Here is a 20,652-nt window from a genome sequence, read left to right on the forward strand (position 1 = left end):
GATATGCGCAGTGTGCATAGGAATTCATTCATTATTTTTTTTTCAAATTACAATCCGGCCCTCCAACAGTTTGAGGGACTGTGACCTGGCCCTCTGTTCAAAAGGTTTGTGGGCCCCTGCCCTAGAGGAAACTGTATTATTGGATGGATCAGTGAATGGAGCCAGCACTATTAGACACACTGCCACCCACCTCCAAGAATTTAGAGGAAGAATTTATTTATTTATTTCTACCCAGTCTTTCTCACCCGAAGGGACTCAAGGCAGCTTACAATTCCAGCAAAAAATCAGTGCCAATAAAAACCAGTACCAACAATAAAAAGGAAACTGTTAAAAAAGATTTAACATTAAGCAATAATAAACATATATCAGTATACAAAATTTAAAAAGCATATAAAGTGCATAGTTTCATTTGTCCATAACCCTGCTCTTAATCTTTCTTATCACTGAAGGTTCTTATTTATTTATTTATTTATTTTATTTGCAACATTTATATGCCGCCCTTCTCACCCCAAAGGGAACTCAGAGCGGCTTACAAGATATATATACACATGATATATTATATTATTAGCGCAGTACAATATCAGTATTATATATTACTATATTGTACTATATAATTATATTGTAATATTATTAGTAATATTGCATGCAATATAAAATATATAATTATAATATTGTATTATTTGTGGTAGTATTATATTGTATTACATTATAATATTATCAATATTATATTATATTATATTATATTATATTATTAATAAAGCTTCTGCTCCCCTCTCTGTTCACTCTGGCCAGAGCAACAGTTGGTGCCAGATTGGGAGGGCACCCAACTGATGATATATTATCACAGAAAGTCAAGTTGGCCCAATGGAGAACACTCATTTTTGTATAAAAAAATTGAGTTGCTACAGTTCATTTTAACTACTGAATTCAGATATTTTGACCAAGGCATTTTTTTTCTCACTACTTATCCCCATGATTCCATCATGAGACCTTGTTGGGTATGCCTTTGGCACAGGGACATATTTATTCCCACTCATGCGAGTATGTGTTTAATGTGTTTTTATTAGAAAGTGAGAATACATCCGTACTTCTTAGCAGCACATTTCTGTTTTTAGAGCTCCTCCAGAATACATTACACTGGAGGTGATGAGCTATTAAGATAGTAAAAGAAAATCACTGCTTACGTAGATGTTACAGATGGAAGAAATGTGTCTTCCGGGACCTTTTTAGGCATACTGACTATGAATGAGCTGCACCTTATTAAGACCAAGATGAATGGGCTTCAAGAGTTGAAGGTAACAGCTGAAACAGACATATCTAACCACAAGGATGTGAATTCTACAGTGAGAATAAATTGGACATTAAAATAATGAGAACAAGCAAGGCTTCAAATGGCTGTACACCAATGCACCGAGTTTGAGAAACAAACAAGATGACGTTGAATTCCTAGTGCAGGAAGAAAAATATTTCTGTATAGGTAAAACAGAGACATAGTGTGATTACTACTGATTGGAAAGATATAGCAGAAGGGGGGGGGAGTGGAATTATATGTCAAAGGCAATTCACTTATACAGAAAGCAATGAGAGTAATCAGATTTGAGAGTATTTTGTGAAAAATAAACAGAAGAAAATAAAAGCAGCACTGCAGTAGGAGTTCACCATTATAGGCTTCCAAATCCCAGAAAATTTCAAATATGCAAGAGTTAGTTTCTTTGCAACAGCACCCCCTCCTCCCCAGCCGGAATTGAGCACAGCCTCCAAGATGCTGAAGATGGGAAAGCCTATATATACCTCTATCTATGGACAGTTCTCTGTGTTGTCAGTGTATAACGGTATTGAATGTCTACCATATATGTGCTCTGTGATCCACTCTGAGTCTCCTTCTTGGTGAGAAGGGCGGAATATAAATACTGTAAGTAAAAATAGTCGTTATGGGGGATTTCAGCTGCCTGGGTATTTGCTGGGAGATTTCCTCTTGCTAGGCACAGGCTGTCCAACAAATTCTTGATGGTGACATTGACATGTGCACTATAAGCTAAAGTGAGCAAGAACTGGTCCCGTGTGTTTCCATGTCACGTAGAGCCATCTCATTCCCAGTGTGGGCACAGCTGTTTAACACACTAAGGAAAGTTAGGGAATTCAGCTCTGCAATTTTTGCTGGTGCGAACCAGCCCTGCTGTTCACATCAGCCAGTACCATTACCTTGCTTTCCCTGCCCTCTGCAGCACGGGGAAAATGGTGTGGCACTTGTCTGTGTCATGTTGTTGTAATTATAGTGTTAGCCATGGAGGTCCAAAGCACTTCTGACCATCTTAGACACCTTTGCCAATGTAAGCAAAGGTGCCTGAGTAACTTGGAGGGGAGCAGGATCACCCTTATTCTTTCCCCATCAATCGGGTCCTCTTTGCCCCCTTTTTTTAGAGATGGAGACAATATTTAATTGTTGGCAGTCTGTTGGGACTTCTCCTGTTCTCCAGGAACACTCAAAGGTTATTGCCAGATGATTATTATTACTTGGAGTGCTGTAAATGTCAGCTCAGATAGATGTGACAGCCAGGAGTGTATATTACCAGCTTCAGCTTATACTCCAGCTGCACCCCTTTCTAGAATCGGAAGACCTAAATATGGTATTACACACGGTGTTCACCTCAAGATTGGACTTTTGCAATACAGTGTACATTGGGCTACCTCTGTACCAAGCTCAGAAACTCCAGCTAGTTCAAAACATGGCAGGACGATTGGTCATGGGAACCTCTAGCTAGGAGCACATTACACCTACACTAAAATCACTCCACTGGCTGCCACTTAGTTTCTTGGCAAAACACAAAGGGTTGGTTCTGAACTTTAAAGCCACAAATGACTTAGATCCAGGAGATCTGGAGGATCGCATTCTGATAATCCATCCCATACACTGAGGTCCTATGAAGGGTGTTTACTTCAACCAGTCAGAACCCGAAGGGCAACCATCACCCAGAGGACCTTTTTATCAGCTGCCCCAAAACTGTGGAATGACCTGCCAGAAGAGCTTTGACAGCTAAAGATGCTGTCAGGATTTTAAACAGAACTGTAGTCCTGTCTCTTTTGGCAGGTCTACCCAGTCAATTTTGAACTGCGAATTTAAAATCTGCATCTGATTGGCAGCATGTTTTCATCTTTGTACTAAGTTTTTTGGTGTAGGTGTTTTGCCTATGTTGCATTCCGCCTCGAGCCATGAGGGAGAGTCAAGTAACAAAATTTGTTGTTGTTGTGATTATTATTATTATACTGCACTAGTTGGGCCTCATCTGGTGTACTTTGTTCAGTTCTAGGTACCTCATTTTAGGAACGAAATAGACAAGTTAGAGCAAGTTCAGAGTAAGAGGTATAGAGAACAAAACATATCAGAAAAGATCGAAAGAGCAGAGCATGTTCAGTTTGGTGAAGAGGAGAGTGAGGGGTAACATGGCTGCACCCTTTAAATATGTTTAGGTTGATCACAGGTAACAGAGGACACAGATCTATTCTGTGCTGCCTCAGAGGGTAGAAACAGGTGGGGCAGGGAGAATCTGCATGTGGATGTTTGTGTGAAATCCTTTTGAGAGAGGTGCACATCCCTTTTGTTCTTTCCAATTATGGAAAATGGTATGTAGTGGTTGTGATGAGCTTTGATTAAATCAGCCACTTTCATGTTTCGGCTGATACAACATCAGACACAAGTTTGAGAAGATACAGAGAAAGCAAAGGAAGCAAAGAAAAGAGAAACAACAGTTTAGGTTTTAAAGTAAGAAAGATTTATTTCACAAAAGCCAAGATGCTAATACCACCACACGGGCCTTAAGTGCACTTACAGAGAAAGTAATTCCATAAATAAGCACGCTTCTAAATTAGGGAGATAACAAAAGAACGTAGAAAGGGTTTTATAAAGGAAAAAAAATCGGTGTAATAAACAATACCAGGAACCTCAAACAGTCTGATAAAATAAATAAATGTAGATATGAGTGAGTGTAGAGCCACTGCTAAGCAATACCTGCTAAAATGAGCATTACTGAGCTGAGTTAGCAATATTTTTTTCAAATTATCCTGTCATCTCAGGCTATGGGTATTATTATCACAGATGGGTGTATTAACAGCTGAAATGGCTGCTTTGAGTCTCCTTGTGGAGAGAAAAAGCGGGGTATAAATAAACATAATAATGGATTGCTGTGAGTTTTCTAGGCTGTATGGCCATGTTCCAGAAGCATTCTGACCTGACATTTCGCCCACTTCTATGGCAGACATCCTCGGACATCATCTTACAAACTATCTACAGACCCACCAAGAAAATCCAACAAATGCTACATTGGGTTGTTGTAGGTTTTTTCAGGCTATATGGCCATGGTCTAGAGGCATTCTCTCCTGACGTTTCGCCTGCATCTATGGCAAGCATCCAAGCATCAGGAGAGAATGCAGGCGAAACGTCAGGAGAGAATGCCTCTAGACCATGGCCATATAGCCCGAAAAAACCTACAACAACCCAGTGATTCTGGCCATGAAAGCCTTCAACAATAAATGCTACATTCAAAAGAAAAGAGGGATCCTCTCACCTCTGCAGGAGTCTACCATATGTTTTATTTATTTAAAACATTTATATCCCGCCCTTCTCACCCCAAAGCGGACTCAGGGCAGAGCACAAAATATATATGGCAAACATTCAATGCTGGAACATAAATAAACTATAAACAAACATAAACACCAAAATCAATTATCCAATGTTAAAATCAACTGTTAAAACCATCTCAAATCATCCACAACTACTCCGGTCATCAGAGCAAAGTTTCCTATTGCTGCCTTATTGCACTGTCCCAAAGGCTTGGTTCCACAGCCAAGCTTTTACCATCTTTCTGAAGGTAGCATGCAGCTGTGGACAAGTCTACATAGGGACCACCAAACGCAGCATTGCCCAAGCATGAATCAAGGAATATGAAAGGAACTGCAGACTACTTCAGCCAGAGAAGTCAGTCATAGCAGAACACTTGATAATCAACCTGGACACAGAATATCATTTGAGAACACAGAATTGCCGGACCACTCCAACAACCACTATGTCAGACTACACAGAGAAGCCATTGAAATACACAAGCGTGTGGACAATTTCAACAGAAAGGAACCATGAAAATGATCAAAATCTGGCTACTAGTATTTAAAAAAAAAATCTAAAATTAGGACAGTAAATAAAGAACAACACTCAGAAAACAGGGGAATTCCAGACAGGAATCAATCAGGGCCAGCTAACACCTCCCAACAAAAGATTCCTCAAGGCAGGAAGCCACCAAGCCTTGAAGCTGCAAGGCTATTCAATGCTTATTAAGGACATTAATTGCAACATTCACACTTGCCTCAAATAGACAAGAGTTCTTTCGCCCTCCTTGACATTCCACAGATATATAAATCCCAGTTGCCTTGTTTCCAACAAACCTCACAATCTCAGAGGATGCCTGCCATAGATGTGGGTGAAACATCAGGAGAGAATGCTTCTGGAACATGGCCATACAGCCCGGAAAACTCACAGCAACCCAGTGATTCCAGCCATGAAAGCCTTCGACAACACAATAATAATAATAATAATAATAATAATAATAATAATAATAATGGTTCCAGTTCCTTAAAAGGCCCAATCTTTATGTTATCAATTTTTCCTCTATATTATGTAACACTCTTTTCTTCCAGTTTAGCCTACGCATACTCTTTCCACCTCTGTGTGTTCATTTCAGACTTTTTATCTCATCACTTTTAATTTTCCTTCCTTATCTTTGTCATCAGTGAAGACTAGAGAGACGGCATTTATACAGCAGGTCTGAGCATGAGAGATACCTAAGGTATGTTGACAGTTGCCACTAACCTCTTCCCATACTACCTTATCTGCTGTTCCATGGCTCTGCTGTTACCATTCAATCAAACAACTAGATTACTATTTAAATAACAAGGGTGAAGAAATAAACCTCAACCCAATTCATATTTGAAGGCACTTTCTCCCTGAGCTGGATCCCTGATAATCTAGTTCGTCAAGCAATGGTCTTGGCTTATAATTCCAGTAACTTTTACACCTTATCACTCTGCAGTTTATAAACACACAAACAAGTTGTGGGCCCACATAATCCCAATGTGCTTCAATATTAAATGTCTCTGTTTCTTAAATCATAGTTTCCAAAACTGGTTTAAAAGGGCCTAATTCATGATCGCATCCATATGCCAAGATTAGGTTTAAACAACAGAAGAAACTGATTTTTTAAAAAAAAAAATGTTTAAAAAGGTAGAGGAAAGAAGGGAGAAAAGGAGAGGCAATGAGGAAGTATGTAGGTAAAAAAGGTAAAGGTAGTCCCCTGACATTAAGTCCAGTCATGTCTGACTCTGGGGTGTGGTGCTCATTTCCGTTTCTAAGCCGAAGAGGCGGTGTTGTCCGTTGACACCTCCAAGGTCATGAGGCCGGCATGACTGCATGGAGCGCCGTTACCTTCCCGCCGGAGCGGTACCTATTGATCTACTCACATTTGCATGTTTTCGAACTGCTAGGTTGGCAGAAGCTAGGGCTGACAGCGGAAGCTCATGCCGCTTCCCGGAAACAAACCTGCGACCTTTCGATCAACAAGCTCAGCAGTTCAGTGCTTTAACCCACTGCGCCAGAAAGCTTATATTTTGCCTGCTAACCCGCGAATTTATCTAAAGAGATTATACGGTTTGAAAGTAGAAAAGAAAGTAGGGCTGGAGAATTGGACTGACTCAAAAGAAAGATCTTCCCTTCCTTAGGCTGCCCTCTTAAATACAACCCTTATGCGTAGGAAAGTGTCTATTGCAGAAGAGTTACTTGCACCTCACTATCAGTAATGCTAAAAATGTCCACTTTCTTTGATCCAGGGAACATGGGAGATCATTGGTTAAACATCTAATCTATATGGATATTATTTGAAAGTTGTTGTTCCAATTGTTCCTTCTCCGAACAATCTAAATTTTCAGTCACACAATTGTTTGAACATCACACAAACACCAAAAAATGAGAACAGAATAACACAGCTGCCCACGACTAACATGAAAGGCCTCCCCGTGTTGCAGAGTCTATTTTTCTGTGTTCCTACCACATTCTATAGGACAGGTTGCTTAACTGTGACTATAATTTTTCAAGTGAACTTCTATGAATTCACACAACTGGGTTTCCACTACACTTTTAGGAGCTTGCTGTTGTTGTCTTGACTTGTGTCATGGTCTCCAACTTTTCATACATGTATTATTATGTGGTAATGAAAGCAATAGCCAAGCAAGGGGCTTTGAATGAAATTAGCAACAAAGGAGATATGTACCCCTTCTCTGTAGAAAAGGAGCAGCCCAGAGAAAAATGTTTTAAAAACAAGAGGTGACATGTAGAGGTCATACAAAATTCAAGCTTACATAAAAAGTTGGTTTGTGGTTAAGCGCAAAGTCTGCAGGTGAAAGAAGGTACTTTCCATCAAGAGGTTGATGGGACAGGAAGAGTAAAGGTCAAAGTACTTTCCATGACAAAAATATTCTTGTTTACCTGAGGGTATATAAAAGTTTATGAAAACAGAGGAGGGCGCAGCAGTTTGTGGGAACACTTACAAAAGAGCTGTCTGTTCTCCTCATGCTGATCAGCTTGAATAAATGGTGTTTTACCTGAACCTATTGAACTCTGTGGATTTCTTCGAAAAGGGAGCCGCACCCTAAACCCGCGATCCCTTACAGTTTTTACAAAATTCAAAGTGTATTATGACTCTGTAAAGCACCTTTGTTTCCAGAGTCTGTATTGGTAACTTTATGACTACTAGTCCGTTAACCATTAAAATTTCAGTTTTTGAAAATGCCAATCTCTTGTCTTTGGATGAAAAGGTAAAGGTTTCCCCTTGACATTAATTCTAGTCGTGTCTGACTCTGGGCGGTGGTGCTCATCTCCATTTCTAAGCTGAAGAGGTGGCATTATCCATAGACGCCTCCACGTTCATGTGGTCAGCATGACTGCATGGAGCACCGTTACCTTCCCCACTGGAGCAGTTCCTAATTATCTACTCACATTTGCATGTTTTCGAACTGCTAGGTTGGCAGAAGCTGGGGCTAACAGCGGGAGCTCAACCCACTCTCTGGATTCAAACTTTGGATTTATGTGAATAAATGGGGTTGTTCAAATAATGTCTTAGTTTTCTTATTGGGTCGTGTCAGGAGCGACTTGAGAAACTGCAATTCGCTTCTGGTGTGAGAGAACTGGCCGTCTGCAAGGACGTTGCCCAGGGGATGCCTGGATGATTTGATGTTTTTATCATCCATCTGGGAGGCTTCTCTCATGTCCCCGTATGAGGAGCTGGAGCTGATAGAGGGAGCTCATCCACCTCTCCCTGGATTCGAATCTGCAACCTGTCAGTCTTCAGTCCTGCCGGCACAGGGGTTTTCTTATGAAACGATACATGTGTCTGGCATAGACATTTAGAACTGGGAAGCCCTGGCCCTTGAGCGCTCCAGCTGGAGGTCAGCTGTGACCAGCAGTGCTATAGAATTTGAAAAGGCACGAATGGAGGACGAAAGAGAGAAACATGCCAAGAGGAAGGCGCATCAAGCCAACCCTGACGGGACCGGCTTCCATCTGGAAACCAATGCCCTCACTGCGGGAGAACATACAGGTCAAGAATAGGGCTCCACAGTCACCTACGGACCCACAAGTACACTGATCTTGGAAGACTATCCTACTCAGACAATGAGGGATTGCCTAAGTAAGAAGGAATATACTTAGGATTGCTTACAAATAGGAGAGGATCTTTTTATTTGTTAGGTTATAATAATATTTGTAATATAATTGCATTGCTGATAAATGAAGAAAAAGAATGAGAATGTAGCTGCAAGGGAGGGGGGAAAGTGTGGGACAGGAAAAGATCAAGGAAAGTAACCCCTTTTTACTAGAGACCCAGAGCAAAAGCAGAGTGATGTACCTATACATAACACCAGTTTTTACTGTGCTACCAGCATCACATGTGATCACAGAACAGCATAAATCATACAAGTCATGGAAAAACATGTATTATTGTACAAGTGCAGGGAATGTAAAAGAATGCACAAAACAGACGTGTAAGTTAGTACCGAAGGTGCCATAAAGGAGAACTATCACAAGTACTCTTCTAGAATTGAGGTGGCAGTGATTTGAGAAGTGCCCAGGTTCACATTTCCAGAAGAAAACAACTCATATTGAACCATTTCTTCATCTATAACTAAAACATTTCCTTCAGCTAATGCTGTCTGGACACGAAACAGCGGCAGTCCTTGGAAAGTTTTCTATAAAAAAAGGAATGTACCTCCACAACATTCACAATCTCATTCATTTGTACATTCTGTACAAACACATCTGAGTTCTGCCAATTACATATATTATGCAAATTAGATGAAATTGCACTGCGTCTGCTAGATCTGCTGCCAATTTGTTCTGGTGTTCTGGTATAGACACTGAGAACTGGGAAGCCCTGGCCCTTGAGCGCTCCAGCTGGAGGTCAGCTGTGACCAGCAGTGCTGTAGAATTAGAAGAGGCACGAATGGAGGACTTAGTTCAGGACTTAGTTCAATAGAAATAATAGCCTCGTTCTATTCCGCGTTGGTCAGACCTAATGGGAATACTGTGTCAAGTTCTGGGCATCATGATTAAAGGATATTGACAAGCTAGTAAAAGTAAAAGTTTCCCCTGACATTAAGTCCAGTCGTGTCCGGCTCAGGCGGGGAGGGGGGGGGGGGGGTTCTTGCTTATCTCCATTTCTAAGCCGGAGAGCTGGCATTGTCCGTAGACACCTCCAAGGTCATGTGGCCAGCATGACTGCATGGAGTGCTGTTACCTTCCTGCAGAAGCGGTAACTATTGATTTACTCACACTTGTACTGCACTTAATTCCCGGGCCCTCTAGAATTTTTGAGCTTGCACTAATCTCGTCCCGGCCTTTTAAATTGCCTTGAACAGGCAGGATTACTTTTAATATATATGTGTTATGGCTTATTTTGTTTTGTTAATCTTATGATTATGTTGTTTACTTTGTATGTATTGATGATGTTACCTGGAAACCGCTCTGAGTCCCCTCGGGGAGATAGAGCGGTATATAAATATTTATTTATTCATTCATTTATTTATTTATTATTTTCAAACTACTAGGTTGGCAAAAGCTGGGGCTAACAGTGGGAGCTCATCCTGCTCCCTGGATTTGAACCGCCAACCTTTTATTCCGCAAGTTCAGTAGCTCAGCGGTTTAACCCACTGTGCCACTGGGGGCCCTATTGACAAGCTAAAATGTATCTAAAGAAGGCTGACCAAAATAATCAAAGGTTTGGAAACCACGTCCTATGAGGAGTTAGGGAGCTGGCTATGTTTAGCTTGGAGAAAAGAAGGCATGATAGCTATGTTTAAAGATTTGAAAAAATATGACATGGAGGAAAGGGCAAGGTTGTTTTCTGCTGCTCTGGAGATGAGTATACTAACTACACAGATATCTATGAGTCCAGAGAAAATATACAGATGTCCCGTGTCCTAAATTACAACAAAAAATAGCAATTAGAATAATAATGATAATACCAAACTAATCAGTATATTATTATTTGGAGACGAGGACATGAAGTAATAGATTTAAATTGCAGAAAAAGAGATTGCACCTAAACATTAGGAAGAACTTCCTGACTGTAAGAGCTGTTCAGCAGTGGAACTCTCTGCCTCGGAGTGTGGTGGAGTCTCCTTTGCTGGAGGTTTTTAAAGAGAGGTTGGCCATCTGTCTTGGATGCTTCAATTGTGCTTTTCCTGCCTGGAAGGGGATTAGACTGGATGGCCCATGTGGTCTCTTCCACCTCCTGTTCTTTGGCATCCCTGCTCACTCTGGATTTTGACATCTCATCTAGAACTGCCCAGCTTTCTAAGGCTATTTTTTTCTCAAGGGTTTAACCAAACAAGCTGATATTCTCCAGGTACTAATGGTAGCAGACAATGCCAATCCTGGTGGTGTAACAGTGGAATCTTTTGGATGCCTAGGGAAATGCCTGCCAATAGCAATCCCATCCTTAGGATTCAAGGTTGGGGAGTTCTGTTGTTGAAGAAACATTGTTCCTCAATAGAACATGAGACAGCGTATTCCTTCTCCAATTAAGAACCTGTGCTCAGACATAGAAAGCAACAGCAAAATATGGGAATATTTAGGCATATGTGCAAGGACTCCTGAACCACAGCTTTTCTCCCCCATTACTTTCCACAAACCTAGAACAGTTCTACTTCCTTTTACACTGGAATGTCTTCATCCAGGTTATCTCCCAGCCCCTGTTTGTTCAGAACACAGAGCAGGCGAAGGGATTCCTCCTGGACCCAGGAGTCCCACTCCTCGCTCTCATCCGTGCTGGACTCATGCTGAGAGGTGAGCCCAGAATCGTGGAACCTGATAAGCTCCAAGCTGCCCAAGGGAGGCACAGCGTCGGAGTGGAAATGGAAGCATTCCAGCTTTGCCAAACAGTCACTCCTACCTAAGGGGCTGCCCAGAGAGCTGGTAATGGTGGAAAAACTGGGGTCAAACTGGAGCAGGTAGGTGTCCTCAGGCGCTGGGGTGGTTGGGTCGCACAGAACAGGCAGGGTGACTGGACGATAGCTGATTTCCACCAAACTCTTTTGAGAACCTACTTAAAAACAGGGAGAAAAAGTGAAACATTGAGTCAGTCACCTCTTCTGCCGCTAGCATGAAAGAAGGCAGCTCACCCACTGAAATGACAGTCCCCAATATCAAACCTGCTGTTCCCCAATTCAGCCATAAATTTATTTATTTAATAATAATAATAATAATAATAATAATAATAATAATAAAACTTTATTTGTACCCCGCTACCATCTCCCCAAGGGACTTGGTGCGGCTTACATGAGGCCAAGCCCACAGCACATAAATAAACAAAGACGATAAAAAATAATCAATACAAAACAGTTAAAATAAAATAGAATAAAACTCAAAAGCAAAAGATACACAATAAGCAATAAACAATATCAATAACAATAACAATAACATACAGCATTTAAAAACCAATGGTCGAGCGAAATGTAATAATTAAAATTTAAAATGCTTATTTATTTATTTATGACATTTATATGCCGCCCTTCTCACCCCGAAGGGGACTCAGAGCACCTTACAAGATATATACACACACAATGTATTATATTATTAGCATAGTACAATATCAGTATTATATATTACTATATTGTACTATACCATTATATTGTAATATTATTAGTAATATTACATGTAATATAAAATATATAATTATAATGACCTATAAAGCCCCAAATCAGGGGTCCTCAAACTAAGGCCCGGGGGCCGGATACGGCCCTCCAAGGTCATTTACCCAGCCTTCGCTCAGGATCAACCTAAGTCTGAAACTACTTGAAAGCACACAACAACAACAATCCTATTTCATCAGCCAAAAGTAAGCCCAAACTTCCCAATGAAATACTAATAAGTTTATATTTTTTAAAATTGTTCTTCATTTTCATTATTTTATTGTTTTTAAGTTTGTTTGTTTGTTTGTTTTTTGTACTACAACTAAGCTATGTGCGGTGTGCATAGGAATTCATTTATGTTTTTTCAAATTATAGTTCAGCCCTCCAACAGTTTGAGGGACTGTGACCTGGCGCTCTGTTTAAAAAGTTTGAGGACCCCTGCCCTAAACGGTTCAGGCCCCGCCTATCTCCGCAATCGCATCTCCTTCTATGAACAAGTAAGAACCCTAAGATCTTCCGGGGAGACCCTCCTTTTGCTCCCACCACCGTCACAAGTATGGTTGGTGGGGATGAGAGAGAGGACCTTCTTGGTGGTGGCCCTCCACCTCTGGAATGCCCTTCCAAGGGAAATAAGACAGGCCCCATCCCTTCCCTCCTTTCGTAAGAGCTTGAAGACCTGGTGGTTTCAACAAGCCTTTGAGAATGACCAGTTCTAATCCAGCCCAAACATGGTTGAATATGGCCTTGCACTTTTACCTATTACCCCAGTCATCCCTCTAATAGGTCCTAGAAATGAGCAGCCACAGACCCGTAGCTGCTTTTGCCATTAGCCTGTTATAGCACTGTACTTAATTCCCGGCCCCCTCATATTTTGATTTTGCACTAGCCTTGGCCCAGCTTTTTAATTCCTCTGAATAGGCAGGATTATTTTTAATATACATGTGGTGTGGCGTGATCGTGTGGGGCGGGGCGGGGGAGGGAGGGGGCGTGGTGTGGCGTGATCGTGTGGGGCGGGGGATGGAGGATGGGGACGTGGCTTGTGCGGAGGGTGCGTTGGCCAGCCGGCCATGTGCGCGTGCCGGGGACTTGCGTCGGGGCACCATTGCGCATGCTCAGTTGTTTTGTCTAATTGTGAGTGTGTTTTAATGTGGTTTAGTATTTTGAATCGATTTGTCCATACCTTGTGGGTTGAGGTATGTGCATGGGAAATTTGGTAAATTTTCGTCGGGGTTTTTTGAGTTTTGCTGTCCTGTTGGACGCCCTTTCTCTTTTTATATATATAGATAAATATTACATGTGCATACAATATATTATATTATTACTTGTGTATTGTTCCTCGCTTTGGTTACTTTCCCGATTAATAGTTTTTCTTGCTCCCATCCTTTGCAGAGGATCTGGATCAGACATTTATTTCAGATATTCAGCAGGCATTTGTTAATTCAATTCTTATGATCTCAGCGCAATTCAGCATTAAAAATGCCCAAATGATTGAAGGACACAGATGATGCACAAGGAGAACTAAATCCCAACAGTAAAAGTGTAATTTGGGAAACTGTGATTTGTCACTGCCTCTGACAGCCACAAGGGAATGGCGAAGCATATGGGCACAGTTATATAACTCTACAGATCCTCTTTTGCAGCCGCCCCCTCCCATGTCCTACAACCCATCCGATATCTGAGATCTCATCAGGTACCAGTGACACAAGATTATTTTTTGCAGCTAAAAGAGCCAGAGAACAGAAGCTTAAATTCTCAAGAGTGAGTTGCCAAATTCCTTGCTTACTCAGATATAATTCAAATGCAAATAAACAGCCAGAGGCTCAGGTCTGGAACACAGGTGACTCATTACCAGAAAGAATAACTTTCTTCATAACTATGACATGCAAGGAGAAAAATTCCCCAGCAGTTTCCCACCAGTCTTCCAGCAGTTTCATTTCCGTATCTATGCACACTAGCAAGGCAGATTTTATTTATTTATTTATTTACCATATTTATATAGTTCTTCTCAGCCTGAAGGCGACTCGGGGCAGTTTACAATCGGCAATCAATGCCACCAACAACATAAAATATAATTAAAAACATTAACATATAATACAGACCATATAAAACAAAAACCATATAAAGCCCTAAATAGTTTGGGACCCGCCCACCTACGTGACCACAACTCCATATACGAACCCACGCGTTCCCTTTGGTCATCTGGAGAGGCCCTGCTCACAATCCCACCTGGGTCGCAAGCGTGTTTGGTGGGGACGAGGGACAGGGCCTTTTCTGTGGTGGCTCCCTGACTCTGGAACTCTTTCCCCAAGGACATCAGACAAGCCCCAACGTTGGCAATCTTTAGGAAGAGCCTGAAGACCTGGCTGTTCCAGTGTGCCTTTCCAGAATAGGAAACTCTCGGCATCATGTCCCAAATGCACTTTTGCATTTTTATGCAAAGTTTTAGGATTGTCTGCACATTGCACCTACCTCCAAAAACCTCTACATACCTCCTCTCAAGTTCAGCACTTTTAAATTCTGTCCATTACATTTGGCCCGGCCTTTAGGTTTTTAAATGTTTTGCTTGACGTTTATTATTTGCTTATGAGTTTAACTGTGATATTTGTATTTTGTTGTTGTTGGCGGCCTTGGCCTTTGTAAGCCGCATCGAGTCCTTCGGGAGATTTTGCGGGGTATAAATAAAGTTAATAATAATAATAATAATAATAATAATAATAATAAAAGCAGTAGAAACAATAAAAGCCATAAAACACAAGTCCTCAGCATCTCATTACTAAAATCATTTTCCCGTCACATTGTCCAATCGTTCTGTAGATCTAGATTAGTTTGTTACACTGCATTTGCAAATACTTGCTCAAAAAGCCAGGTTTTAACTCTTTTTTGAAATTTTAGGAGGCTGGAGTGACACTTAAAATGTATCTGTTTCAACTTATATACAAATTCAGCTTAAGAACAAACATACAGAACCTCTCTTATTTGTAACTTGGGGACTGCCTGTATAGGAGAAACAGAAGGGTCTGAATAAAAAAAACTGGAAAGAAAGGAAACGCTTACTGGTACTAGTTTTCAACAGGTTTGCTTCCAGTTCTTGCACCTGTTTCACCAAGATGGAGATATGTTGAAGGAGGTCCTTATTCTGCAGCAGAAGCTGATGTACTCTGGCCTGGGCCTCAAGGCGGGCGGCTGACTCTGATGCCAGCTGATCCTTCAGTAAACGCACCTGAGGGATAGAAATAAGAAAGAGCCTTGGATGCAGTGCCAATTTTCTCTGGCAGTAGCTATTCCCTGATGTACATGCTACTGCCAGTTGCAATACTGTTCCAGACAAGATGCCAGTTTTTAAAGGATGGAAGAGGGAAGATAACGGGCACAAAATATTTTGCTGTATTGTTTGCGTGTTTCTAAATAATATGTACATAATAGCCACAGCAAAGGTAATTTTTAACAAGGTAACCATGCCTAATTCAGTCTAAATGATGGAAGCTGTAGTCCAGAGAGCCATGTTTATTCCACCCACGATGGATCTGGAACAAACTTTGTATAGAAACCGATCATGATCCAATTTAAAATACTGACAGGATCGAAAGGGGCTGACAAACCCCAGTTCCAGTTCACCACCTGTATGATTTTAGAAAATGTCCCATTATATGGTTATGTATTTTCTAATGGGACAAGTCGTGAAATTATAGAACAACACAAGGAGCATTTCTAATAAATAGCATTACAAAATTCCTAGCCTTCCATGGGTACATCTATATAAATAAAAACATTATGTTTGTTTGTGGGATTAACAGAACTCAAAAACCACTGGACAAATTGCCACCAAATTTGGACAAAAGACACCTACTGACCAAGGAGTGACCATCACCCAAAAAAATTAAGTTTGTCATTTGGGAGTTGTAGTTGCTGGGATTTATAGTTAACCTACAATCAAGGAGTATTCTGAACTCCATCAATTTTTTTTTTTTTGTCGTGTCAGGAGTGACTCCTGGTGTGAGAGAATTGGCCGTCTGCAAGGACGTTGCCCAGGGGATGCCTGGATGATTTGATGTTTTTATTTGATGTCCCTGCATGAGGAGCTGGAGCTGATAGAGGGAGCTCATCCGCCTCTCCCCGGATTCGAACCTGCAACCTGTCGGTCTTCAGTCCTGCCAGCACAGGGGTTTAACCCACTGAGCCACTGGGGGCTCCACTCCATCAATGATGGTATTGAACCAAACGTGGCACACAGGACTCCCATGACCAACAGAAAATACTGGAAGGGTTTGGTGGGCATTGACCTAGAGTTTGGGAGCTGTAGTTCACTTACATCCAGAGAGCACTGTGGACTCAAACAATGATGGATCTGGACCAAACTCTACACAAATACTCAATATGCCCAAATGTGAACACTGGTGGAGTTTGGGGAGAATAGAATCTTGACATTTGGGAGTTGTAGTTGCTGGGATTTATAGTTCACCTACAATCACAGAGCATTCTGAACCCCACCGACGATAAAATTGGGCCAAACCTCCCACACTGAACCCCCATGTAGGCCACAGCAATGCGTGGCAGGGGACGGCTAGTTTCCAATAAATATCATTACAAAATTCCTAGCCTTCCATGGGTACATCTATATAAATAAAAATGTAATGTTCATTTGTGGGACTCACATAACTCAAAAAACCACTGGACGAATTGCCATCAAATTTGGACACAAGACACCTACTAACCAAGGAGTTTGTCATTTGGGAGTTGTAGTTGCTGGGATTTAGAGTTAACCTACAATCAAAGAGCATTCTGAACTCCACCAATGATGATATTGAACCAAACGTGGCACACAGGACTCCAATGACCAACAGAAAATACTCGAAGGGTTTAGTGGGCATTGACCTTGAGTTTGGGAGCTGTAGTAGACCTACATCCAGAGAGCACTGTGAACTCAAACAATGATGGACCTGGACTAAACTTGGCACGAATATTCCATATGCCCAACTAGGAATACAGATGGAGCTTGGGGGAAATAGACCTTGACATCTGGGAGTTGTAGTTACTGGGATTTATAGAGCATTCTGAACCCCGTTAATGATAGAATTGGGGCAAACTTCCCACACAGAATCCCTATGACCAATAGAAAATACTCAAGGCCATCCAGTCCAACTCCCTTCACCAGGGCAAGAAAATGTAATTAAATACTGTTTACCCACAAGCATAAAGAAATTACATGTATTAGAAACCATTACTTTCTCAATACTTCATTTTCCAGATCACCAGACTGGGCCAAGCAACGCGTGGCAGGGGATGGGTAGTAAGCAAATAAAAAGACTAAAAGCTCTAAACTGAGCTCAGTTAGAAGAGTACACGGTTCCTTTAAACATTTATGTTTTAAAACCATGTATGAATAAAAAGGCTTCAGAGTATCTAGAGCTGTCACCAATATGACCCCCTTCTCTCAAAATGCATGGCTACCTTCCAAGGTCATTCCCTCTTAAAATCCTTGCTGGTTTTCACTCAAAAGCCATAAAAATAAGGCACCCAGAAGGTCTCCTTTTCAAGTTTAAGTGATCAGTGCTAAGAATTCTCTATATTCCCCTCCCTTGCAGGATGGATAGTGACCTGGGCTACAGCAACTTGAGTTTGTTGTTGTTGCTGCTGCAAGAGCTGCTGCAGAAACTGCATCTGATGATGAGCAGACAGCGGGACTCCTGGCTCAGGCAACTGGACAGAAGATGGAAGAAGCATCTTGGGAGAAGCAGCTAGGATATTCTCTTTGTGAAGCAAACTCTGGAAAATACAAACAGATGTAAGGATCAAAAGGGCCCTTCCTCTCTTTCTCTCCCACCCCCCTCCCCTACACACAAACAAACACACTTGAACTAGCCCAGAAGAACAGATTAGGCGTTGGCAGCTGGGTCACCATAAGGCAGTGGTTCTCAACCTGTGAGTCTCCAAGTGTTTTGGCCTATAACTCCCAGAAATTCCAGCCAGATTTCCAGTTGTCAGGATTTCTGGGAGTTGAAGGCCAAAACATGTGGGAACCCACAGGTTGAGAACCACTGACATAAGGTGTGATTCAGCAGAACCTCCTCCATGGCATCCTGTGGGCACTACTTTTCTGAACACCTAGATGATCATCATGCATCCAATATTCACAAAAGGAACTGACATCATACAGCAGGAAGGAATGACCTTGCCGAGCAACCTCAAGCCTTGCCCTAGAAAGAAGGTCACACAGATCTCCTTGCCCATGTCCTTATGTCCTATGATTATTTATTTATTTATTTTACAGTATTTATATTCCACCCTTCTCACCCTGCAAGGGACTTAGGGAAGATTACAATGTACATATACATGGCAAACATTCAATGCCATAGACACACAACATATATAGACAGACACTCAGAGGCTATTTAACATTCCAGCTTTTTCATGAGGATATTCTGGCCACCAGGGGAGCTGTCACTTCACTGTCCATTTGTGACACTGATGGAGTACTTCCTCATTCTTTGCATGCTTGCTGGATATTTTTATGGCCTCACTTCACCGTCCATTTGTGACACTGATGGAGTACTTCCTCATTCTTTGCATGCTTGCTGGATATTTTTATGGTCTCACTTCACCGTCCATTTGTGACACTGATGAAGTACTTCCTCATTCTTTGCATGCTTGCTGGAGATTTTTATGGCCTTATAAATTAGTTAAATTAGCCTCCCCACACAAGCAGTACCTAAATTTCCTACTTGACAGATGCAACTGTCTTTCAGGCTGCAAAGGTTGACAACAAGCTACACAAATTGCTCAGAAGGTCACTCCCGACGTGGGCTTTTGGTTAGTACTAATCTTAATGCAGCTAACTCCCATACTGCTGCGCCACATTCCCAGCTGCATAACTGCAGTAGACAGGGTGAAGTAGAGTGGTAACTATTCCTGTCCTTTCATTGTTTTACCCCATCAAAAACAAAACAAAACATGCAGCCTCAATCTCACGACTTTGCAGAGAGGGACAGAATGCAGAGGACTGCTCTGTCTGTATATGATTTCTCTAGGATTTCTCTTGTTATCCTAAGTTGTGAAGAGGTTGCTATCTCACTGCAATAATTGAGGAAAGAGTGAATTAAGGAACACAGAGACCAGTATCATGGACCCTGGTAATAAAATGGCTCGTCACTAGGGTCACCAGGAACACTAGAAACATGGACAGAAGTTCAATATACAGAAAACCACATTCATCATTATAATCAGCTCTTGAAGTTAAGTTCCTCCTGCAAGACTGGCTCAAGATTGTGTGGCTTTGGCTCGAGTCGCCAGGAGCTTCCCCGCTGTCACATGCATGAGTAATTGATTTGATTACCTCCTCTTGCCCAGACACTTAATTCAATGAACTGGCAAGCCACATACGTCTCCTGCTCATTCTTCCCTAGAGCTGGAAAGTACCTTGGAAAAAAGCAGCTCAGGGGCCTCTCGACCGACGGCGTCAAGATCTGTCACTCCCCTGTTGAACTCCAAGTGGTTGTTCCCAGGAAGTCCAATGTCCATAGAATCAATGTCTGTTTCGTCCACTGGACTGACAGGCTCACCTTCAGTTAGGGCAAGAACTGTGAGAAATTAAGAACTCTTGTTAGTGGGGAAACCAAGGCAGTTCTCATGTGAGTATTCAATAGGATAGTAGTGTCTTAGTGTGGCTAGTATGTGCAGAGAGGAGGAAGTAGTGGTTCTGCTCATGTTTTCAACATTGCGTCAGAGGAGTGGGAGCATTTCTTTTTCTTTCTTTTTGGGTCTATAATTCCTTATTGGATTTTTTTTGTGTACAATAAAAGAACATAGCTTCCAATTTCCTTTCTACTATGTCTCTTTTTTTCTACATACCTGGTGCCTCCATGTCTTCGCTACATTTCTCACTTTGGTCATCCTCTTGCCCATCCGCATTCTGCTCAGTGTGCTGCAGACTCAGTTTGTGGCAGACCTCAAATGCTTGCCCCACAGTTCGGACGATGCGCATGGCCTGGCTCTGCAGAAAAGAGGGCGGGAGAGAGAGATAACAGACCCCACTCTGTGGGATAGGCTCTCAATCCCTCCTCCACTTTGCATATGTGTGTGCGCACACATACTGAGAGAGTTAGATATGCAAAATATTAGGGATCTGTCAGAGTATTGAAGCTACAAGGCACAAACAACAGTCTCTGAACATCTGCTTATCTGACTTCTGGCTGAGACCAGATCCTCCCTCTTCTTCCCAGCCAGAGAACACGTTATCTCATTTCTGTCAAGGTTACAGTTTCACAGCCTCAGCACTGAGTTTTCTTATACACAATAGAGCAGAATAGAATCCATCTTGAAATACATCTTAATCCATCTTGAAGCACATAGAAACACATTGAAAAACACACATACATATCTAAATAATCCTGACAGGATCCAGGTCCATTCAGGACTGGTGCAGAGTCAGTG

The 20,652-nt window shown here is 41.7% G+C and overlaps 1 protein-coding gene across 4 annotated transcripts in view; it reads right to left on the minus strand.

The window, feature by feature from the left end:
- The window catches only part of LOC132774322 (carboxyl-terminal PDZ ligand of neuronal nitric oxide synthase protein-like), an 81,162-nt gene that overhangs the window by 11,920 nt on the left and 48,590 nt on the right, over positions 1 to 20,652 (minus strand). For 2 of the 4 annotated variants that reach the window (XM_060774335.2, XM_060774337.2), the window contains 5 exons: positions 20,071 to 20,212; positions 19,639 to 19,799; positions 17,821 to 17,988; positions 15,280 to 15,445; positions 11,487 to 11,639 (listed from right to left, as the gene is read on the minus strand). In XM_060774335.2, coding sequence (XP_060630318.2) covers positions 11,487 to 11,639; positions 15,280 to 15,445; positions 17,821 to 17,988; positions 19,639 to 19,799; positions 20,071 to 20,212 — 790 coding nt within the window. Of the gene's footprint in view, positions 1 to 10,917; positions 11,640 to 15,279; positions 15,446 to 17,820; positions 17,989 to 19,638; positions 19,800 to 20,070; positions 20,213 to 20,652 lie in introns of those variants that run through there. The other 2 variants (XM_060774336.2, XM_060774338.2) reach the window with 2 other exon arrangements.

This window comes from Anolis sagrei, chromosome 4 (assembly GCF_037176765.1).
Source record: "Anolis sagrei isolate rAnoSag1 chromosome 4, rAnoSag1.mat, whole genome shotgun sequence".
Taxonomy (NCBI): Eukaryota; Metazoa; Chordata; class Lepidosauria; order Squamata; family Dactyloidae; genus Anolis; species Anolis sagrei.